Source organism: Orbicella franksi, chromosome 15 (assembly GCF_964199315.1).
Source record: "Orbicella franksi chromosome 15, jaOrbFran1.1, whole genome shotgun sequence".
Taxonomy (NCBI): domain Eukaryota; kingdom Metazoa; phylum Cnidaria; class Anthozoa; order Scleractinia; family Merulinidae; genus Orbicella; species Orbicella franksi.
The window spans coordinates 8,657,294-8,679,365 of record NC_138159.1 but is presented as its reverse complement, the minus strand read 5'-3'; the positions used below and the strand labels follow the sequence as shown (position 1 = coordinate 8,679,365).

The following is a 22,072-nucleotide window of genomic DNA, read 5'->3' as shown; positions in this document are numbered from 1 at the left end:
GGTCATCGTAGCTTGATTGAAAATATAAAAGAAACAGCGGTGATAAACATTTTAAAAACATGCATTTTATGAACTTTATGACCAGCCAACTGGTCTGCTTCCCGCCGGTTGGGATTTTTAAGTCTATTACGTTTAGTTGATATATTTGTATCTTTCATTTAAAGTGGCATGCCTGTGAACTAGCTAGGTGTAGCTAAGCGAATTGACCACAATAAACAACAACAACAACAACAACAACAACATACATTTTTAAAAGTATAACCGTTAAAATATTTTGGAAAGCTATTTATACTGTATCAATGGGGGTCTGGAACCTAGACAGAAAAAATCTGCAGTAGAAATTTAAGACGTTTACAATCGGAAATTGTCTGTAAAGTGACACAATGGAAAAGCTTCCCTAATAAAGTAAAAGCTTTTCACTGCTGACATTGTCAAAGTAGCTGTGGATCAATCTAAGAAGTGTTAGCCGAGTGGATCCGTAGACTACAATGTTATGACGAAATTCATGATCAGTAACAGGACAGATGCATTAAAAATTAATGTCAATTTGTTTTTTGCGATAACAAATTGTCAAATTGTCCGCTCTCGCTTATTGAGGCATGGCATAAATTATAAACTCATGCGTCTGTCCGCTTATTGACAATGAAAAATTAGCCAATGAGCGCGCGAGAATTTCTGCAGTTATCGTAAAAATATATAGTGACTGTTGGATCACAGGCCATGACATATGCACGATACTAGCAGACAACTCACTTAATGCCTGCTTGCTTTACTGCTAGCGACGTAAAAAGTGACATTTTCTTACTGCGAGTTAACGAAAATACACAAACTAAAAATATTATGTTTATCTTAGCAGAGAATTTGTTTCATGCATCACCTCAGTCAGTGTAGGGAACCTCTCAATGTCTTATTTTCGTCGTCTAATTAGCTGGAATTCCTTCACTGCCTATGCATAATTGTCCGCTACCACGTTTTGGAAAATACCTGCACCTGATTCGCTCGGGCCACGAAAGGCCAAACAGCCGCACAAGAGGCAGACAACCTTTTCTTGCGCTTTTGCAAAGTGAGCGGCATGGTGGGACTCTCCTTGTAATGTTCGACTGGCACATGGGGGCATACACGGAGCAGAGGAAATACTTGAGGTCAGGTGAACACTTTTGATTGACAAGCGGCCAGAAATGATTAACTTCAAGTGCTGCTTCCTCTTGTGTGTCGTGATAAAGCATGTTTGGCATGTGAGTTAGATTGTAGCCAATATTTTGGCACATGGGTATCCTTATCTTTTCACATTTCTTCCCGTTACTTGTTTGTTTTGTAGTTAACCCCTTCGGCCAAGCAGTTTGCGTATCCATGCACAACTTGTCTCCCCCAACTTTAGGAAAGTGTTCGCATTTCATTCGCTCTGGCCACGAAAAGCCATACTTGAACATAACGTGCGAGCAGCCTTGTCTTGCTCGATCACAGACTGACCAGCATGGGGGCACTTCGTCGTTGAAGTTCGGCTGGCACATGGGAGCATACATGGAGCAGAGAAAGAACTTTAGGTCAGGCGAACACTTGATCTCAACTAGTGGCCAGAATTGATGAATCTCAAGTGCTGCTTCCTCTTGTGTATCATGGTTAAACATGTTCGGCATAGAAGTTAAGTTGTAGCCAATATTTTGGCACATGGGTATTTTTATTTGTTCACATTTCTTCTTGCTATTTGTGTTTGTTGTAATTAATTCCGTCGGTGGAGCTGTTTTCGCATGATTAGCTGTACCGCTGTTTCCACTCAGGCACAACCTGTCACCCATTTTAGGAAAGTTTTCACATTTCATTCGCTCGTGCCACGAAAAGCCATACTTACGTATAAGAGGCGCGCAGCCTTTTCTTGCCTGTTCACAAATCGACCGGCAGGGTGGCACTTCGTCTTTGAAGTTTGACTGGCACATGGGAGCATAGAGAGAGCAGAGAAAGAGCCTCAGGTCAGGCGAACACTTGATCTCAACTAGCGGCCAAAATTGATGAATCTCAAGTGCTGCTTCCTCTTGTGTGCCGTGGTTAAACATGTTCGGCATAGAAGTTAAGTTGTAGCCAATATTTTGGCACATAGGTACTTTTATTTGTTCACATTTCTTCTTGCTAGTTGTACTTGTTGTATTTAACCCCTTCGGTCCAGCTGTTGTCATACGAGCCGTTTTGGTCTGAGCTGTTGTGGTACGAGCTGTTGTAGTATTATTTGCTTCAACGTTTTCGAATCCATTCAGGCACAATCCGTCACCAACTTCTTTTGGAAACTTCTCACATCTCATCCTCTCGGGCCACGAAAAGCCATACTTACGCATAAGAAACGCGCAGCCTTTTCTTGCCCGTTCACAGACCGACCGGCATGGCGGCACTTCTTCTTTAAAGTTCGCCCGGCACATGGGAGCATACACAGAGCAAAGAAAGAGCCTTAGGTCAGGCGAGCATTTGATCTCTACCAGTGGCCAGAATTGATGAAGCTCAAGTGCTGCTTCTGCTTGTGTGTCGTGGTTGAATATGTTCGGCATCGAAGTTAAGTTGTAGCCAATATTTTGACACATAGGTATTTTGATATTTTCGCATTTCTTTTTGCTAGCTGTTTTCGTTTTGGTCAATTCCGGTCGGGCTGTTAACGTTTGATTAACTGCAATGTCGCCGGCTCCACCCAGGCACCACCCGTCACCAACGCCTTTTGGAAAGTTTTTACATCTCATTCGCTGGGGCCATGATAAGCCATATTGCCCCATGAAAGGTGCGCAACTTTTTCTTGCCCGTGTGCAAATTGACCGGCATGGAGGAACGTTTGTGTTAATGTTCGGCTGGCAAATGGGAGCATACATGGAGCAGAGAAAGAACTTTAGGTCTGGCGAACACTTGATCTCGACTAGAGGCCAGAATTGATGAATCTCAAGCGCCGCTTCCTCTTGTGTGTCGTGGTTGAACATGTTTGGCATAGAAGTTAAGTTGTAGCCAATGCTTTGGCACATGGGTATCTTGATCTGTTCGCATTTTTTTTCTTTGCTAGCAGCAAAGTAGAACAAACTCAAAAACAGCAAGACTGTAAACACTACGTTGTGTTTCACAGCCATAACGATATCAAGTGAAAGAATGATCCCTTCCTGATTTCATCGGGTATTTTTCAAGTGCCTGGTGCGGATGCCTGCTTTATCATTAGATTTTCCAAATTGACAGACTCGTATATTAGCCTGAAATGCATTTGAAGAGGCCCTTGTGACTTAAGATGCTTTCACGAAACTGGTTCCTGTACGATGTAGCCTCAGCACAGTGTCCCAGCAGGCATGATCACGTGCCAAAACGACTGTCGGAAACAACTTGGCAAAACAATTTGTTTCGTAAGCTGGTCGCACGCAATGCGCTTGTTTCTTATTTTGCGGCAAGGCGCTTGATTTAAGAATTTTTTTTGAAACAAACGGTGAAATTAAATTTAGAAATGTAGCGAGAAAACGTATTTTGTTCATCTTTTTCCTGGAGGAGCCCGGTTTCGCCAAACTGTAACGTTTTATCAGAAATGGTAACGCTTGCATGAATATACCTTCAATAGATAAATAATTGTAACCTCTCCCAGACACCAGCGGTTGAGCACACTGCATTTCTTCTCTTTAGATACCTTTAGAGACTTATTTCGAAATACCTAAAAGGCATTATTCCTTATCGATTATTATACTTCCTTTCATTAAATCCCACCCTATTGTCTATCTCCAGCTTGAAATAGAAACTCTTTACAGGCAAAGCCTCCCCTTACAGTTCACTATAGGGAGTTAAGGAAGAACTCTCTGTTTTGTTTTCTAACACTTTTGCCATCGCCCTTGTAGGTTTTGCAGGGGACCGGACTCACTAGCATTGTCAGGTCTATTTTTGCAAATGTTTGCCAATATCCGATCACGTTCTTAGAATCTGTTTGTAGAGTTAACTAGAATAACAAGGTAACTGCCTGGAATGGCTTCTGCTAAAAATAGCCCCGTTACAATTAATTAGCGTAACTTACAAGTTACTTCTTGACTGTTACAGGGAAAAATAATTACTGGTTTCCCGATGCAAAATTTCGTGGTTTTTGCGTGGATTTTATTTTACAGAAAAAACCGTTCATAGTTTGTAAGTCAGATCTTCACCTAAAGATTACGTGCAAACTCAAGTAAAGAAAACCACAAAAACCAAATGTGTCCGACCCTCTTAGAGATATTGCTTCATCCGCTAGCTCCTCTTTTAATTCCAATATCATTGCAGAATTTTCGACATATTTAAATTAGAATCAAGTAACACTATTTGAGAGCGTGCTGATTGACAGAGTAACTTTACAGCTAAGCTTCCAGTCGAAACAGAGACCTATAGGAGTTAAAAACGTCTTATTTAGGTGTTTGCGGAGGAAAACATGAGATGAAATAATATATAAGGCGTACGATGTGTTTCTTAATGCACTTCCGGGTGCAATATATTTATATACTAAAACTTTTTTGAAAACAACAATATACATGACATAAAAATAAGATTATTTTTAGGATCACTTAAGCGCAATATATTTACAATAATGCATTGTCGGGTTTTACAGGAGATGTTATCGTACAAGAAATTTATTTATTCAATACCGCTTTTAACACAGAATAGCACATATTCACACGAGACGACTTTTCTGTTATGAAAAAGTGATTAATCTCGGTGACATTTGACTATCAGGTGCTGTCACAATCTATGCCGCTCCTATTAATCTTATAGTATACGAAGGCCGATTATTTTTTAACTGACAGTCTGCAGTTGAGCACATAAGACGACCAGACTATTTTTAAACTTCAATACTATCAGTTACGCCAGGTTCTCACTACAGAACGCAGGTATAAGCATGCGCACAAGTATTGGCACCACTTTTACAATACAAATCAATCTTTGCTGACGTCACTGTTTACATTCGTCCGCATTTAAATAGCTTGTAAAGGTTAGTAATTTGTAAAAGTTCATACTCTCTGGGTGTAATATTCAACGAAAAATTGTCTTTCAAAAACTGCAAAATTCTGGAAGGTACAAGCTAATGAACTCATATATTAATTTTGTAAAATTTTAAGCCCGCGTCGCACAAGAACTAATTAATACATCGGGTTCAATTTGCTTGGGAAAGTTTATTGTGCTATTCCCTTTCAATATTTAGAACTAATATTCTTGTAGTTTGATAAGAAACTGAATCCCTTATGCTAAGCGGGAGGCAAATATATTGCAAACAAAGATTCTTGTTTTGCGATGTGATTGTTGCATTCGTATAAGGGACAAGTTTGAATCATAATATATCGATTTATACCTAGAGAAATGTCATGGCGCCACAGAATGAATAGACAACAACCGATAAGTATAAATCTCATAGCTTGAACATGCACATTGGCCTTATTTTCCGAATATCCACTCGGGAAATTAACAGCTAAAACGATTTGAATAACCGGAGAAACAACGTTTAACTGCATTCGACCAGACACCGAGAAGAGAACTTAAAATACCAAGCGAAGAGGAGTATTTTTGACGAAATTCGAAGTCCTTGAAAACGTGTTCAAACACGTTCTTTTGAGTTTGTTATATCTTCTCAACCGAAACTGAAACTGAGGAGAAAACAAAGGAACAAAACCGAAAATGAAATCCATGCTAATAAAGATTAGATATCTAAACACCTTCAGTAAACTTGGAGAATTCAGTCGTATAGATCTAAATATATTCTTACGACTATTTTCTTGTTTGCATTAAATGTACTAATAATTTTGATTACCTCGCATCCACGTTGACTTTTGTTATCCTGAAAATAAGAAAAATTAACCCCGTAAAGGAATCTCGTTGGTATAGAGTGTAAATGTTAACAACGATAATTTATATTGTTATCTTGCACGGTTAGTAAGAGGCTAGCCCTGAAAATCATTATTTTGGACGGTGTAGTTTATCTTTGCTACGGGATTAACATATGCCTCAAATATTTTCACCTTTTTTGTTTGTCCAAAAAACGTAGCTGCACTGGAATAGGTAATTCCCTGTACTTTAGATAGTCCGTGATTGTTAAGTCGAAAATAAGTCATGTTTTTGTGTTTGGTAAATTGGCAGCTATTGTAGAAGCTTGTAGAAACAAATTATCCTTAACGCCGTTGGTCAGTGTAAACCGGAATTCATGTTCTTCTTACAATAGCTTATTCAGCCGAGAGCGACCAATTACTGCAGCGGCAATGTGCCGAACTGAAACTCGTTCAGTTAGCGAAGCCACATGTCTTATCTCAGAGAAAACCTACAGCTGCAAGAGTACACTTCTATTCTATTTCGCTTCGCTCAGCTGAAGAGAAAACATTTTTATTATACGTAAAGGAGACAAGTAATACAACAAATAGTGAAGGAAGCCGCCAGCAAAAATCGACTTTATTTACAAGAATTCTGAGACATGCTGAATACAGGTTACAAGCCAGAGAATAAAAGAAAAAGATACACTTTATTTTAAACAACGATATTTACAGTAAGGAAAAAACAGCCTCGAGTAAAGTGGTCGGCGTCAAGTGGTGTGTTATTCACAATTCATGGTATATAAATGTATGATTATTCCAATGGGAAATAATACAAAGCAACCTAATTAAACACCCAAAGGAAATACATTTTACGTTGTAGAATCAGTTTTTATCATATAGACACGAGTGTTTTACTGGAAAATTCACCACTCGTAAAATTCATACGAAACCACATCCGGGACTCGAGTGGCGTATTTTCCATATCCTCACTATTGAAGATATCGAGGATTTCACTGATATCAAGTTTGTCTCTTAAATTGTACTTAAATTCGTTGATGTATCACCGAAACATCTTCGGGTCTTCGTCGAAAGTCCTCGGCAATCTTCGGACATTTTCTGAAAATGTTCGGCAACGTTCGTGTGACCTTCGGACAAGTTTTGGAGAATCTTCGGAAATCTTCAGAACGTGGTCGGAAATCTTCCGAAAATCCTCAAAAACGCCGTCATCAGTATGTCTATATAATGAAAAGAACATTACACGTTAGCTCGAAGATATGAAGTTTATGTTCTCGTAGCAAGAACAGTATCACACGAGTGAGCGCAGCGAACGAGGGAGACATTGCTCTTACCACTCGAACATAAAATTCAAATCTTCTCGCCACCGTGTAATATCCTCTGTACATTTATCGTTTTACAATTGGAATCATGTTTTTCTCGAATTTTCTTCAACAGCATTTGTTTGAAACAGTTGACTTGGGGTTTTTAGAAGACTAGCACATAGAAATGATATTTTTCGCATATCAACTTGAACCAACCAAAACGATTTTTAAAACCGAAGAGACAACTTATCGTGTATTGAATGTGTGGGTTATGATTATGTCCTGACCAAATCAGGTCTTTAAATAAGCTAGACATTTTCACTCCTATTATTGCTTATTTCCATTGATGTTATGCAAAAATACAACGTAAATGTAGCGACTAGAACTTTCTTTGCTTTTGGGTGTCAAGTGTTTCCGTGACCCCTGGGAATTATGCAACCCACTCTGTAATACTTAAGCGTTCTTCATTATAGGTAGTTTTGTGTTTACATTTTTGGCTAGTGCTTGTTAGCGCTGAAAGTTCGATCTGCTGGTTTCTACCGCGTTTTTTCCTTTGCTGCTTCACTGTTGTGTGAGCCCTGAAGTACAAATTCTAGAATTCGAGTCGCCACAGTTTTGTAAGTTTATCTTGCTCCGTCGCCAGTTTTTTGTGTCGTTATATTTTGTACTTAAATATTTTGTCTTGTTTATTTTTCAGTTGAATCACACACACACATCACACACCCACGATCACTTTTGTTTCTCTCCTGTCTACGCCCAGTATGATTAAACTTGTGCATTCAAACTGTGACGTCTGTAGCGCTTACTAGACCCACAGCGAATGTGAGGCAATTTCAGGCAATTTTGTATAGCTTCTACCCCAAATAGTAAGGGACAGAAAAAAGTATTATTTCAAGAATCGTAGACTAATGTAGCTTTCAAGCCGCAAGACAAGACCCAAAAACATCTTGACAAAAGATCTGGAGACTTCCACTTTCTTGGCTAAAATTGATTTAAAGTTATTTTTTCTTACGGCTAACGGTTTTAAAACTTTTTAATTTTCACGCCTAACGGCTAAATGTTTGGCCCGTTTAACGTCTAACGGTTAATCCCATTGAGACCCTAATACAGGGTTTCCCAAACCCAGTTCTCAAAGTCCTTCGAAGACGCGAAGGTCGCGCTCGCGGTCTACTGCCTCGCTCTCCTCGCGCCCAAGTTTTGAGCTTCGGGGACATTGTTTTCAGTCCGACCTCGGCTTTTGCAGCTCGACTTGAGGATCTGGGCGGCCATATTTTAAGCAAAGATGTACAAAAGGGATCGCGATTCATAACATTTATTCACTTATTTATTTGGATTACACCTTTAATTTTGATGAGGGAAAAAAATAGGAAAAAGCAGATATAATTTTATTGTTTATACCCTACAGTCGTCATAAAATCATTTAGCTATACTTAAGATTTATTGCACAAGTGCAGGATACAGAGTGACTTTGGACTCGGCTTCACAGAGCCAGTTCTCTATTTTGATATTCTGCTTGTGGCTGCGTTTCCACTTCTGTTGCGTGCTCATTGTTCAGCGTTTTGTTTTCTTGTTGTTCATCTTCTTGGCTAGCCCTCGCTTTTCGTTGTTCAGCAATAACTATGACTCTATTTTGTCGCGATCCAAACATCCCACTTTCAAGTTCCTCTGCCTGTGCTGCGTTTTTTCGTAATAACAACTGAATTAAAGCTACGCGAAAATATCTTATCCTAACAACGTAAATCAGAGGATTAAACAACGAATTTAGAAACGGCAGTAACGTTACAACAGATATGGCCATCCCTCTTACATCGTTGGGGATTCTGTCCGTAAAAGAATCAATTATATTTAAACAAATATTTGTTGGAATAAAGCACAGAAAAATTGTGAGTATTATGACAAGTGTCGTGTAAAAAGATTTCTTATTCTTGAGCATCTTCTCCTTGGCTTCTAAAGACACTTGGTTAGATACAATTTGTTTTTCGTTGCGGCGGACCTCCTTGCATATAACAACATTACAGTAAACTATTGCGGGGACTAAGATATACAATATAATAGAAACCTCTAATTTCAGCTCAAATGTTTCGTTTGTATTCCCGGTGAGATGAAAGGGAAGAACTATCCCAGCGACCCACGCCACGCCAGAGGCCACCATGAGACGAACTTCAGTAACTTGATTTTCATATGCGAAGGGGTGTTTTATCGCTATGTAACGCTCCGCAGTCATTAGGAATAAATGGAATAGCGATGCAGACAAACATGTCATACTTACAGCCATCGACACTTCGGTCAGGGTGCAAAATTGGCTGTTGTGAGTCTCACCTCTGATCATTAAACTGTAGCTGGCGATTTGTAGCGGTTGAGTCACAAGTCCCACCATGAGATCAGTTGTGGCCAAGCAGGCAAGAATCATGTTCGACTCGGTGCGAAGCTGTCGTTTTGTTTTCACTGCCACAATAACAAGCGCGTTCAACAGAATGATAAGGGGACATATTATTGCATTCACAGTAGTCCTGAAGATGAACACAGCGACAACACTCGATGAAGCATCTGATGGATCAAAAGAAGGAAGAAGTGCAATGCCACAAGGAAGCAACGTTATGGAGGTGGTATGGTTCATCGTTGCTTCGAGATTGACAAACGCTTCTGATATTTTTCGTTTCTTGTTGGTCCATAAAACGAAGCTGCTATGGATTAGCTAATTTCCTGTGCTTTAAATAGTTTTGTTGCTAAATTATTAGCTATTGTACATACAGTTTTTTTTAGTACTTCGAGTGTTTGTGTAACCGGAATTTATGAGAATGGCTGAAAGCGAACTAATTACTGCGTAAACTGTGCATATCGTCAATACATTTTATTTCACTGAAAACTTTCAGCCTGTGGAAGCTACAAGAGAAAATCTATCAACATACTTTTTGTTGTTTAATGTTTTTATTTTTTAGTCGTTTTTCCAAACATTGGAATTTTGATTATGTCGGACATTTTCCATCTTAGCAGCTGAAGCGTTAACTTTGGCTTCATCAGAACTTTAACAGCAGTTTCTATTTAACAGTTCACATGAGCTATTTTTTGCTCAAGGATAGCAATTGATTTTACAAACACAAATTGCGACAATGTACTAATGGGCTGCAAACACAGGAGTCGAAACTGAAGAATGTGAACTTTTCTCCTTCATGATATAACTGAGATAATTATTTTATCGTGATGGGCTAAGAGCTGGCAAATTTATCGTTCATATAATAATTTATTTATTTATTTACTCGAATTCAATTACACAGATGATCAAAATAAAATAAAATAAAGAATTAAATATATTTACAAGTATATAAACGAGATATCTGAGTTATTAAATAGGCCAGTTTATACCGAATTAGTAATCGGAGGAACACTACGCCGGACCAATATGAAAACAGGTTTCACTCTTAAAACGCATCAAATGTTTTCTGTGCACTCTACGCCGGTGGAATTTGAGAAAGCAACAATCACCGGTCATTTTGGATTTGTGTTTGAGGGAAACTCGGTCAAGGAAATCACGTGATTATTGTGAGGCCGTCGTTCTCGAAAAGCTGCGTTTTTAAGATGTTTTGAATTCCGTCCACACGAAAACGAAAAGCCGGCGTAACCGTAGAAACAAAGCTACGTTTTCAAATTTCTCCGGCTTAGTGTGGACGCTGCCTTTGTGGTTGGGTAGTTGCATCACTGCATCGAGAAAAAGTTCTTAGTTCGGTTATGCCGGTTCGCGTTTTAGAGATGGAAAACAAAGAACAGTTATTTAGTTATTTAGGGCACGCATGACAGGTAATAACTGATTGGTAAATCCGAGATTCAATATTCCATGTTTCCTCTCGCGTTCGGTCCATGTCAAATATATCCTCGTGCGGCCCTCTCTCTCAGTCAACAAGTGCATATCTAGCTTAACAAGACAGCATAGGCTTGAACGTACACCAAAGTCAGTTATTTTTTAACTTTTTATTTGCAGTCTCGGACAGCTTCTTGTCCACAAGAAATATAACAAACTGCTTAACCCATTGACTCTCGGAGCTTTTTGCCAAAAAAACCATTTTGGACATTTTGGAGATTTGCAGGCTGGATATGGGCCAAATTAGCTCCAATCTACTCAAAAAGGCATTTGCTACGTGACAACATGCTTTTCTTTCCACTAGCATCGCGTTTCACGACATTTTTGCTCGGGCATGCTCAGAAATCAAAATTTTGAGAAATCAAAATTTTTGGACGAGAAAGTGGCCTACGTCTTTAAGCTTTTCGATTTTTTCAATTTTGTTTTTTCGCCTTTGCTATTTCTCCTTTTCTTTTCTTTTCGCTGCAGTGATTGACCTTCTACTGGGCTTGCTTCCAGTTCAAAAATTTCTGAGAAAGCATCATCGACACGGGCAATTTTTTAGCACGGAGTAGCCACGTGTAGTCGCAGGAAATTTTGCTCTGAGTTTTTGACTCAACTTTTTGAGCATTTTCGTGCATATTTCAGGCTCCATTGAGCCGATCACTCTGATCTGGGTATTACTGCAAACATCTTTTCCTCCTACAGAAGTTGAGCATAGATGATGCCAATTTTGGTCAAAGGTGATGACGTCAGAAGTGGAACAAAGGCCAAGGCTCGTCACGGCTGGTTAAGGGCGGCACGGGAGTCAATGGGTTAATACAAAAAACAACTTTGTTATTTAAGTTAAAAACAGTTTTTTCCCCATCAGGGGACTGCTTGGTCATAACTTTGCCTTTCACAATACACGTACTATTTTGTGGTTTTCGAAATTTCCTAATGAGATAGTCGTGGTGAAGAATAATACACTTGACCCTGCCGTGTTCCTCGCCTCGAGATAAAATTTGTATCCACTTGTAACTTTTCTCCTTTCCTTCAGAACTCTAGAGAGAAAACAGAAAAGAAACAAATTGAAAAATGGTCCAATAAAAGAATACCAAAATTTAATAGTGGCTAAAGCTGTATCGAAAAAGGTGGTTTGTAAAGACCAAGTCTGCATACGAGCCAAGTGGCTCATCAGGTCGGAGCTTATCCCGGTTTCTGTAGCAAGAAGTGACTAGGAGTATTTCTACTCCCCCCTGGATGGGATGCTAAACCATTGCAGGGTTACCCCCAGCAATAAATTCGCCGGTACCCATTTATACACCTGGGTGGAGTGAGGTACTGTGAGAGTGTCTTACCCAAAAACAATATCCCCAGCCAGGGCTCAAATCTAGACCGCTTGATCCGGAGACGAGCACACTAACTATGGGGCCCCCGCATACTCAACAATGCTGAAAGGTATTATGGGTAGTGATAATCTATCTTTGCTGGATCGAGGTTCATGATGTTTCAGCAACAAGGACGTACATGTAGAAAGCATGAATACTCGTGCCCTGGCTGTCTTCATCTATAATGCTGAAACACCGGGGGGGAGGGAGCATTCTATTCACTGAACATCTTGCGCTTCGAACGTTCTTGCGGACAAACCGCAAAAAACAGGACATTCTTACTTCTTGCGGCCGCTTGCGTGTTCTTGTGGCGCAAGAACTTCTTGCGCCACTTCTTGTGCGTGCACTATTTTTGGGTTGTACTGTACGGAGAGACTCGTGTTGTATTTACTACAAGAAAGTTTACACTGTGTAGGCAACACCAATCCTGCATACTACTAAGATCAGCTATGAGGATGGCATTCTGTATAGAGAAGAAAGATGCGAAAAATTTAAGCTCAGCTAATCATTCGTGACAATACCGAAAAGTTGTGAAATTAAAGCCTGAAAAAAAAATTCAGACTTGAACGGGATTCAAACCCATGACCTCTGCGATACCGGTTCAAGCCTGAATTTTTTTCAGGCATTAATTTCACAACTGCTTTTAAAAGTTGTGTGTAAAACTGCGATGATCAATCGTGTCTTCATATTTTTTTTTGCAGTTCAAATATATGATCTTTCATGTATTCACATGCGGAGGGGAAGTGGCCTCATGGTTAGTGCGCTCGTCTCCGGATAGAGCGGTCTGGGTTTGAGCCCTGGCCGGGGACATTGTGTTGTGTTCTTGGGCAAGACACTTTACTCTCACAGTGCCTCTCTCCACCCAGGTGTATAAATGGGTACCGGCGAACTTAATGCTGGGGGTAACCCTGCGATGGACTAGCATCCCACCCAGGGGGGAGTAGAAATACTCCTAGTCACTTCATGCTAAGGAAACCGGGATAAGCTCCAGCCTGGTGGGCCACTTGGCTCGTATGCAGACTTAACCTTTACCTTTACCATGTATTCACAAACAGGTAAATGCATTATGGGTAATGTACACATAGTGTTAGTTTACCACTGGTTAATCTATGTTTACGTTGTTTCAACACCATGGAAGAAAGAGTCTTTTTCCTTCACACTGAAACACTATCGAGAACTTTGATTAAGCAGCAGAATTAACAAACACTACCCATAATGGCTGTGCACTGAAGTCACGACAACTTACAACCTGGCCACTGATGTTTTTTATCACAAAGTGGTACGTAGATGACTCCCATCAGGTTCTTCTTCACAATCTGGTCATCCTCTAGCTTATCATGTTGTTCAAGGACCTGGTTCCTGCCCTCCGCACCAACAGGACAAATGAGACGGCCACCCGGTTTCAGCTGCTCTAGAAGCTAAAATAGGAAAAGAAAACAAATCAATAAAGGATTGTTATTGCTCCATAATATTTACTGAGATGTCCTAGGAGAAGAAAACATCATTTATGAGAGGATTTTAATGCTACATTATCATGGGGATTTTGCTGAATTTTTGCTCAAGAGTACTGTCGCAAGAACACAAAATGTGCCTACATGTACATGTGGAATGCAAAAATGACAAGATTGAAGAATATATTGGCAAATACTGTTGAAAAGATCGCTTGGTTGTCCATACATGTAGATATCATCTCTGTTGTTTGATTTGGACTTTTCAAAGTTAGGCTCGTGATAGTGGCTCTTAAACAAACCCAGGTAGTGATCACAGCCAAGGGACAAAGGGAATTTAATGGGCAATTTACCCAGATATGCCTAGCCACCTGAGGCCTTCACCATGAATTTAACGGGGTAAATACATGTATAAGGTGTAGGAGATTATTTATGAATCACACTTCTGAATGGATGGCTAGGTGTGATGACAAAGTACTGTTAAGTGTACTCACTGCTGATGGTAATTCTGCAGCAGCTGCTCCTACATGGATGGCGTCATATGGTTGTCCAGGTTCATATCCTTTCCGGCCATCACCAGCTAGGAATCATGGACAGCAATGCTGTTTATTAGCTATTAGAAGGTCGTAGGTTCAAGTCCTGCTGGAGTTGTTTCTTGGTAGAACCGACAATAGTTCAGCTCCTTAGTCATGCATGTAAATAGCCAACTGGTCTGGCTCCCACCAGTTTCACTTTTTACGCCTAATGTTTATTTGAAATATTTGTTTCTTTCAGGTTGAGTGGCATGCCTGTGAACCAGCTCAGTATAGCTAAGCACATTGACCTCTAGTACATGTAACATTCAACACACTGTATGTATCAGTGTTGGACTTGGAAAACATTCTTTATACCACAATTGCTACTAATCTCGCAATCTGATTGGCTAATTTGCCATTGTTGATAAGAGTTCAGACAACGCTGCTTGCATCAATGTGACGGTGATATTGTGGTAAAAAACAAATTGAATTGTGGTTTAGAGTGCTCTGCACTCTTATCAACAAGGATACGCATCATCACAGTGATCAAAATTTGTTGTGGACTCACTTGGCTGTGCCTTGGGAGTCCACAACATTTTGACCACTGTGATGACGCGTATCGTTGTCGATAAGAGTACAGACCACGCTAAACCACACTTGATTTGATAAAAGTATAATAGTATTATCATTGTATATAACTCTCTTATCAACCAAGCTTGCTAAAGATCATACTCGGATAATATTGGCACTTGGTCTCTTCCATGCAGACCTTACTGCACTCAGTCTGTACCTAAGGCTGATAGTCTCCCTGTGTAGCCCTTGTGCTTGGTTTATAAGATTTAGAGGATAGGAGTGCATGTACGGCATGTATGTCTGGTTTTATGAAACTGGTGTTAATGAAAATTTCACCCTTTTTGCCGCAATTCAGTCCAAGCATTTAGTAGGCAATGAAAAAAATTAAAAGGAACATCTGTCATATCTTCCACTCTTTTCCCCATCATTTAGAAAGATTTTCAGGCCTTTAGGAGTCATAAAATCAAGCTCTGAAAGAAAATAAACCAAACAAAACGAAACCAAAAACAACAACAAAAAAGTACCACCATTCTCATAAATGCAATGTATCTTATTTTGAGTAATATACTCATGGTTCTGTAAATGAACTAAGTTTTTTATTGTACATCGTACTTACTGACAATTTTTACTCTGTCCTTTTCAAGGAGTTCAGGATTTCCTCTTTTGATGTTAGCCAAAGAGTCTTTGACAAGCTGATCAATATGATCAATGCCATAAACCTTTCCAGTTTCACCGACCTGCAGTGAGAAGAAAATGTTCAGTGTTCATTCAGTGGCTATGGTTTGTGGAGCAAAAAGCAATCCACCATAGGAAAAAAGATGGTAGATGTACATTTTACCACAAGGCCTTGCGAACCTAACACAGCCTAAAAGGCACAAAGAAAACCAACTTTTTACAATATATGTCCCTGTGCTAAGGACATTAAGTAGCTTAGGTTTGAAGATTGTATAACGTTTTTGTGCCTTTTTATGAACGTTGTTAAGGTTTTCATGTGCTAAGAACTATGGGTAAATGTACCAGTCGCCATCTTTTTGCCTAAGGAGGATTGAACTTTTATCCTTGAAATTGTCTGTTTTAGAACACAGGTAGGTATTAATACTTACACATTAAGAAAACATCCTGTAACAAAGGACCCAGCCATTAGTGAACCAATAATGGTAATCTTTATGGCACAAAAGGTTACCATAGCACCCAAAGCACTCTTAATTTTAGCTTTAAGAGCTTATAACTCAAAAACGAGCTTGGTGAGCCCCATTTTTTTATAACTAAATTATGATAAGCATGATCAAATGCAACTTCTCAAAAAGTTTACAAATATTCTGTGAGTTGGGTTCAGAGCTGCAAAAAATTTTAAAGAATTTATGGTGGCTCTGAACCCTCTAGAACAGTATAGATGACACTTCACAACAGAACACTCACTAGAGCACCAACGGGTGCCAGGTCTTATTAAAAGGCTGCACTTAAGAATTATAACTTGTTACCATGTAAGCCATAGCAGCAGTGAGATATCCACTCCCAGACCCAACATCCAAAGCACAGGCACCTTCCTTGAGATGATTCTCAAGCTGCTGTAAGGCATACACATGCTAAAAGAGAACCAAGCATCACTGTTAAAGGGATAGTGTTACTGTTCACTGCTTATGCAGTCTATGGCATTAGCAAAAAGTCCCTTTCCCACTTTCGTGCTGAACAACATGCCGACAGCACTTTCAAACTAGAATTTGTGCAAGAGAAAAACTGATGCCCAAAGAAGAAATCAATGGATGTACACAGAAAATATCAAGTTCAGTATTGAACACTGAATTTACCGTACTGTGCGCAACCACCATGCACATGTAAGACTTAGAAGACAAGTTTTCTGTTTTGTATTTTCACTACTTAATGTGGTCACATTGGTTAGTGGCAGTAACATAATTTTCAAATTGGAGTTTTACCCAATTTAAGATCAGTAAATATTAACAAAATAATGCAATAGGAAGACTTAACTACTAAAAATTTCTTGTTAAAATTTTTTCCTCACAAATAACTTTACTTAAAATGTTTAGTAAGAATACATATATATTCTTGCACAGTGCAACTTGAACACTCTTTATTTCTCCCTACCATATGTGGTGCACTGATTGTTGCTTGAAATCCTTGAAGAGAAAAGCAAAACATAGTATTTATCTCACATATTGTGAATTCTTGACAGTACATACCAACAGCAATGAGGTCTGTACAAAAATATTCTCTCAATAAGGTCCTGAGCAGGCTTGGTTAGTAAGAGATTTATTATGTACACAACTGAAAATGTTTAGAAAATATCTCTCTACCATGGACCCATAAAAAGGCCACCCTTAACTAAGAGGGCACAATTCTGATCGAGAAGTGACTTAGCGCTTTCTCAAAATTGTGACATTTTGAAAGAAAAAGACGGAAATGAAAAATAACCTTTTATATGTACCATATAAGTTAATTATTATAGAAAAATAAGTCATAGCACTACAAGAGATAGTGTACCTTACTGTCACTTATTTTCGCACGACTTTAATTTTGCGAATTTGGAATGGAATTATTTCGCGGGACTTGACAAATCACCATTTTTCAAGGTAATTAAATTTCACAAATCAAGTCACTGGTGTTCATTTTTAAACTTCCATTTCTGCATTTTATTCTTAAATGAAGAATGAAGCCATCATGAAGAGGTTCAAGCAGCTGATCACAGAGAACTATAGGCAGCCAGATGCTGATGGCAAATTTGAAGACTGTACTGAGGAAGTGTTACAGGAACTAATTCAGCAAGATCAGTCAGATGATGAGGAATAAGGACATGCATTGAACTGAAATTTGAGCCCTCCTACTCGTATGTAAACTCCTAGCAGACGGAAAACTTAAATAAAAGGATTTATAAAGGTCACTAAATTTCGCGGCACCTTTTTTTCCAATACTTGGAAAACAATGGTCCAGCAATACAGCAATCTGCTTGGTTCATTTTTGTTGCCCTCTGAACTGGCTTACCCGTGTAATAAATTTGTTATTTCTTACAAATTAAAATCACAGACAGTGCCTCACAAAAACAAAACAAAACAAAACAAAAAAACATCATGTGTAACCCACCTCCACCCTCTCTAAAATGTTATGTAGCAACATAAATAATATAAGTAAGAACATCGGCAATAATTATCAACCCTCAAAAGTTTGGGTTCATCAATTTAGTGCCACTCCAAAATAAATCTCCCAGCCTATCCGGGGAAAGGGGAATGTTTTGTTTTCTTTTTTTAATTATCATTATTATTTTTTTTTGGCAGTGGTGACAGTGGGCTGGCCTTGTAGTCAGCTGATATTTGCGCGTGGACATAATACTGTTTACAGCATTAGCTTATTTATCAAATGTCATGTGCATCACACGAACCTATCGGTTGCGGAGAATCTTCAAATGCGCGAGTTCGGCAGTAGTGCTTTCTGTCAACACGTCGAAGAGCATCTTCCACACACTTGCTCTTTAAGACTTCATGAACTAAAAACAGGACAAGATGCGAGGTTAAAAAGAACACTTGGCAGAACAAATCACAACACTTCATACTTTTAAGCTGGTCTATAAGATCAGTGTTGCTATCTCCGTGTGATCTCCACGCCATATTTCGGACAAATAGAGCAAGTCTGCTAGTTGTAGCGCCCATCCGCCATGATAGTTTACTATGCGCAGCGCACACACAAATTAGTTTTGACTGCTGATAACGATCGCATACTCAATGGCCCTTGAAAAGTTCAAAATGGCCGACGTCGACGTGGACGTTATTAAGAATGAATTCACGAACAACTCGCTTCATATTAACGAAATCTTCTTATGAAAGAGCCCTTGCAAACGCCATTCCATGTGAAGAGGTTAATGGCAAGTTTTCTCTGTTTTTCACACCACGACGTTCAGCCTGACCTGTCTACGTTGAATCCGGGCGTTGAAACAGAGATCCCTAAAACAGCTAAGACCGAGCGGTACTTTCAGATGTGAATGATGAGTCTGTTTGCAATTGGACGAAGGTTCCTTCATCTTTCAGTCAAGGCAAGTTTCAATTCTCTGGCGTTACAGAAAGGTAAGATTCGTACCGGGTGGTTTGCTTGTAGCTGGCGTGACATGATGGCGTGACTGGTAACACCAAAATCATTGTCACTTACACTTATTTTATATTTTGTGATCTTTGTCAGCTTGAGAATTTTAGTTTGACTAGTTACCTTTCTTTGGTTACCTTTATAGTTAAGAAATAGTAAACATTGGCTAATTTAGACCTTTTTATAAGGTTTTTTCTGGTCCTAATTTTGCCAATTTTAGGGGAGGGGGAGGAAGGCCCCAAGGCGCGTCCCCTACATCTGTTACTAATGAATACGTGCATTGTTGAGTAAGCATTCAGGAATATTTTCATGAAAGCAGGGCATATGAGTGAGGCAGAATCCAGAACATGCTTCTTGTACTTGTCCAGTGTCCATGAAAGTGTTGAGTACAATCGATAATGCAAAATGAGCAAGCAAACCTTTGAAGTGAAATTATGTCACTATATATATATATTATATTTTTATATAACTGAAAAAAATTACTTCATTATGATTGGCTGAGAGCAGGTCCATTTATTGTTAATTTTTAATTGCACTGCAGTACAAATTACCATGCGTGCTTCCCTAAATTTCTCAGTCATGTGAAAAATGAGTAATCGTATAAAGGCTTGATCAATTACATGTAAGGATTTACCCTACTTGTGATATTTGAAAATTCTGTCAAATTGCACTCGCCTATAAGGCTCGTTCAATTTTGAGAGAATTTCAGTTATCACTTGTACCATAAATCCTTAATTGTGCAAGCTTTCATACAAATTTGACCAATACAAATCTGTAAGAAATTCTGCATGCTAACACTTGTGTCTTGGTGGCCTGCATAAGAAGTCCAAAAAATTTTGACGTACAGCTTGGAACCCTTAGTTATGCTTTGTCCACCCTCAACAAAAGTCCTCTCAAAATCTTATACCCCAAAAAAGTCATTACAAAATATTTGGTAACCCAAAACATTGTCAGATTGCAAATTTCAAACCCAAACAGTGCTTTGCACCTCCCTGTCAAAAGTTTATACTAAGAGCCCCTGTGAGATTATGGTCCTATAATATCTCTGTCCTGTGTTTGTCCATTGGCTCAAGCAACAACAAGAAGCATACTTTATTTGTACCAAAATAACCAATTTTTATAGACCCAAACTTAATCAGTTTTTGTTAATATCATGTATCAGCTTGTCTGTGTACATTTCAAATGTTAAGTTTTCAACTAAGATGAAAAGCGTTGTAAAAAGATTAAAAAAAAAAACAACTAAAATATAAGAATTAGGTAAATATATATTTGTAAAGACGAGGTAGTGAAAAGTCCACAAGACTTTTTTTTAAGCAGCCGGTTGCTATGCACCCAGTCAGTGCTTTCCAAGTTAGCTATCTGTGTCTTGTTCTTTTTGGAGGTAGTCTTTTGTGAAAGGGTGGGTGTTATTAAACTTCATTGTAGAGTAAATAGAGAAGCACAAGGTTTTAAGATCCATCTATGAGTAAGCACCGTATAAGATAAGCAACATTGTTGATTTGTTTATAGGTTTCTTTTTGAGGTGCCAATTTGGAGACATGTCTGATCAATCGTTCTGGAACAACTTTTATGCGTGCCGCCAAGGTGATAAAGTCTTCGATTGGTTTGTGCAATTTGAAGACGTTTGTGGACATCTCCAGCCTTACCTACCACCTGTTAGTGACAAGGACTTTACAAGGATCTTAGAAATTGGTTGTGGTACCTCTGATTTCAGTTTAAAACTCTTTGAACACTTAAACCATAAATGTCGCATCGATTGTATCGACTTTTCGCCAGAAGCGATAAAAGCACTGAGGAAAGTAATTCGTGAGCGAGGATTTCTTGCCAAAAAGACACTCGATGCGAAGGGGAGACTGGAAACTAACCTTGACCTTGAATGGACGGGATTGGCGTGTCACGAGGCCGACGCTAAGAATTTGCCGTTTAGAGAAGGAACGTTTTCATTGGCTATCGACAAGGGCACTTCTGATGCAGTTTTAAAGGGACCCAATGGAGAAAGTGCCTTTTTAGAAGTCGTGGGGGAATGCCTACGCGTCTTGAAGCCACATGGAAAACTAGTTCAATTTTCAGACGAACCTCCCGAATTGCGTTTAAATGCATTAGAAAAAGTCCAACGCGAATTACCTCAAGCAGGCTTCACCACATCTAAGAGCTTCAAGATACGAATTTCCTGGCGAGAACTGGATGTACACTCTGGTTTTCAACACTTTCTGTATGTTGTGCACAAAGTAAACGCGGCATAAAAATGGTGGAAGCGGGTAGTTGATTTGTTGAGGTTACTGCAAAGAACAAGTCTTGTACATAGTGATTTCAATGGTAAATCACTACTGACATTCTCAATTTCGCGAAGACAGAAGCATACATTACTTTCTTTATAATTAATGATATGTCCCTCTCCTTGTGGTTCAGACATTGTTAAAATGTATCAGCTATGCACAATAAACATGGAACACAAAGAAAAGAGACCTCAGTGCCTAGTTCCTAGGCTCCTTATTAAGTCGCGGTCAGATCAATGGGGTATGATGCGGTCATTCCGTTAAATGACGTCACAAAATACAGTCGTTACCGAGTGTGCTGGTTCTGTCCTTCGGATTGCGAGGTGAGCTGATACTGTAAATTGTGCTTGGGATAAGTTCCCAGGAATAGGTTCCCAGGGGTAAGTTCCCAGGGGTAAGAGATACCTTGGGAACAAGGGTGGTTGACAAAAAGGTGTAAATTTACCCATTCCGTCTACGGGTTACGTTGCGCACTTTTACGAGGGTGAATTGAAGGTTGTTTATCGTTTACTCGGAAAAACCGGTTGTTCGACAGTTGTAGTAAATGGGACGCGTCAAATCCCGAATGGAAATTCCCACGGGGATGAGCTCGTTCCATTTTCACTTTTTTTCCCGGAAGACTGGATCAAAGGCGATCCAAGCCATAAGGCCTGGAACTAGTAAAAACTAGCAAGTGTAAGGCACATTTTCCATTCGGAAATTCCGTTTGGGAATTTTTGTCTTCTTTTCAAGGAATCCCGTTTTCCCGAGGAAATTTCCGTTCGGGGAGACAAAATTAATCTCTCCATTTACATTCTATCCAAAATTTCCGGATTTTTTTGGGTAAATGGTAAACAACCGAAGTGACCTTTACTAGCTCAACAGAACTGCTCTATTAGTAACAAGACA

The 22,072-nt window shown here is 39.3% G+C and overlaps 4 protein-coding genes across 6 annotated transcripts; 1 reads left to right on the top strand and 3 right to left on the bottom strand.

The window, feature by feature from the left end:
- Positions 1–251: 251 nt before the first annotated feature.
- Positions 252–3,825, bottom strand: LOC145470791 (uncharacterized). Its single transcript, XM_081454630.1, has one exon. The coding sequence runs from the start codon at positions 3,093–3,095 to the stop codon at positions 921–923; it is 2,175 nt and encodes a 724-aa protein (XP_081310756.1). The 5' UTR covers positions 3,096–3,825; the 3' UTR covers positions 252–920.
- Positions 3,826–6,385: 2,560 nt separating this feature from the next.
- On the bottom strand, positions 6,386–11,249 carry LOC145469928 (histamine H2 receptor-like). Its single transcript, XM_081453743.1, has one exon. The coding sequence runs from the start codon at positions 9,696–9,698 to the stop codon at positions 8,562–8,564; it is 1,137 nt and encodes a 378-aa protein (XP_081309869.1). The 5' UTR covers positions 9,699–11,249; the 3' UTR covers positions 6,386–8,561.
- A 127-nt stretch (positions 11,250–11,376) lies between these two features.
- On the bottom strand, positions 11,377–18,806 carry LOC145469929 (protein-L-isoaspartate(D-aspartate) O-methyltransferase-like). Of its 3 annotated transcripts, none has more exons than XM_081453746.1 (8): positions 18,385–18,806; positions 18,214–18,318; positions 16,926–16,957; positions 16,304–16,408; positions 15,439–15,559; positions 14,229–14,314; positions 13,533–13,704; positions 11,377–11,959 (listed from the first exon to the last, which is right to left on the bottom strand). In XM_081453746.1, coding segments are annotated over exons 1-8 (720 nt in total). In that variant the 5' UTR covers positions 18,482–18,806; the 3' UTR covers positions 11,377–11,957. The 3 variants fall into 3 exon arrangements, with proteins under 3 accessions (XP_081309872.1, XP_081309871.1, XP_081309870.1); XM_081453745.1 differs by having other exon boundaries at positions 13,536–13,704; XM_081453744.1 differs by lacking the exon at positions 11,377–11,959 and having other exon boundaries at positions 11,966–13,704.
- A 7-nt stretch (positions 18,807–18,813) lies between these two features.
- LOC145469195 (citrate synthase-lysine N-methyltransferase CSKMT, mitochondrial-like) lies at positions 18,814–21,151 on the top strand. Its single transcript, XM_081452891.1, has 2 exons — positions 18,814–18,892; positions 20,418–21,151. Exons 1-2 carry the CDS (start codon positions 18,814–18,816, stop codon positions 21,149–21,151), a joined length of 813 nt encoding a protein of 270 aa, XP_081309017.1.
- The last annotated feature ends 921 nt before the right edge of the window (positions 21,152–22,072 follow it).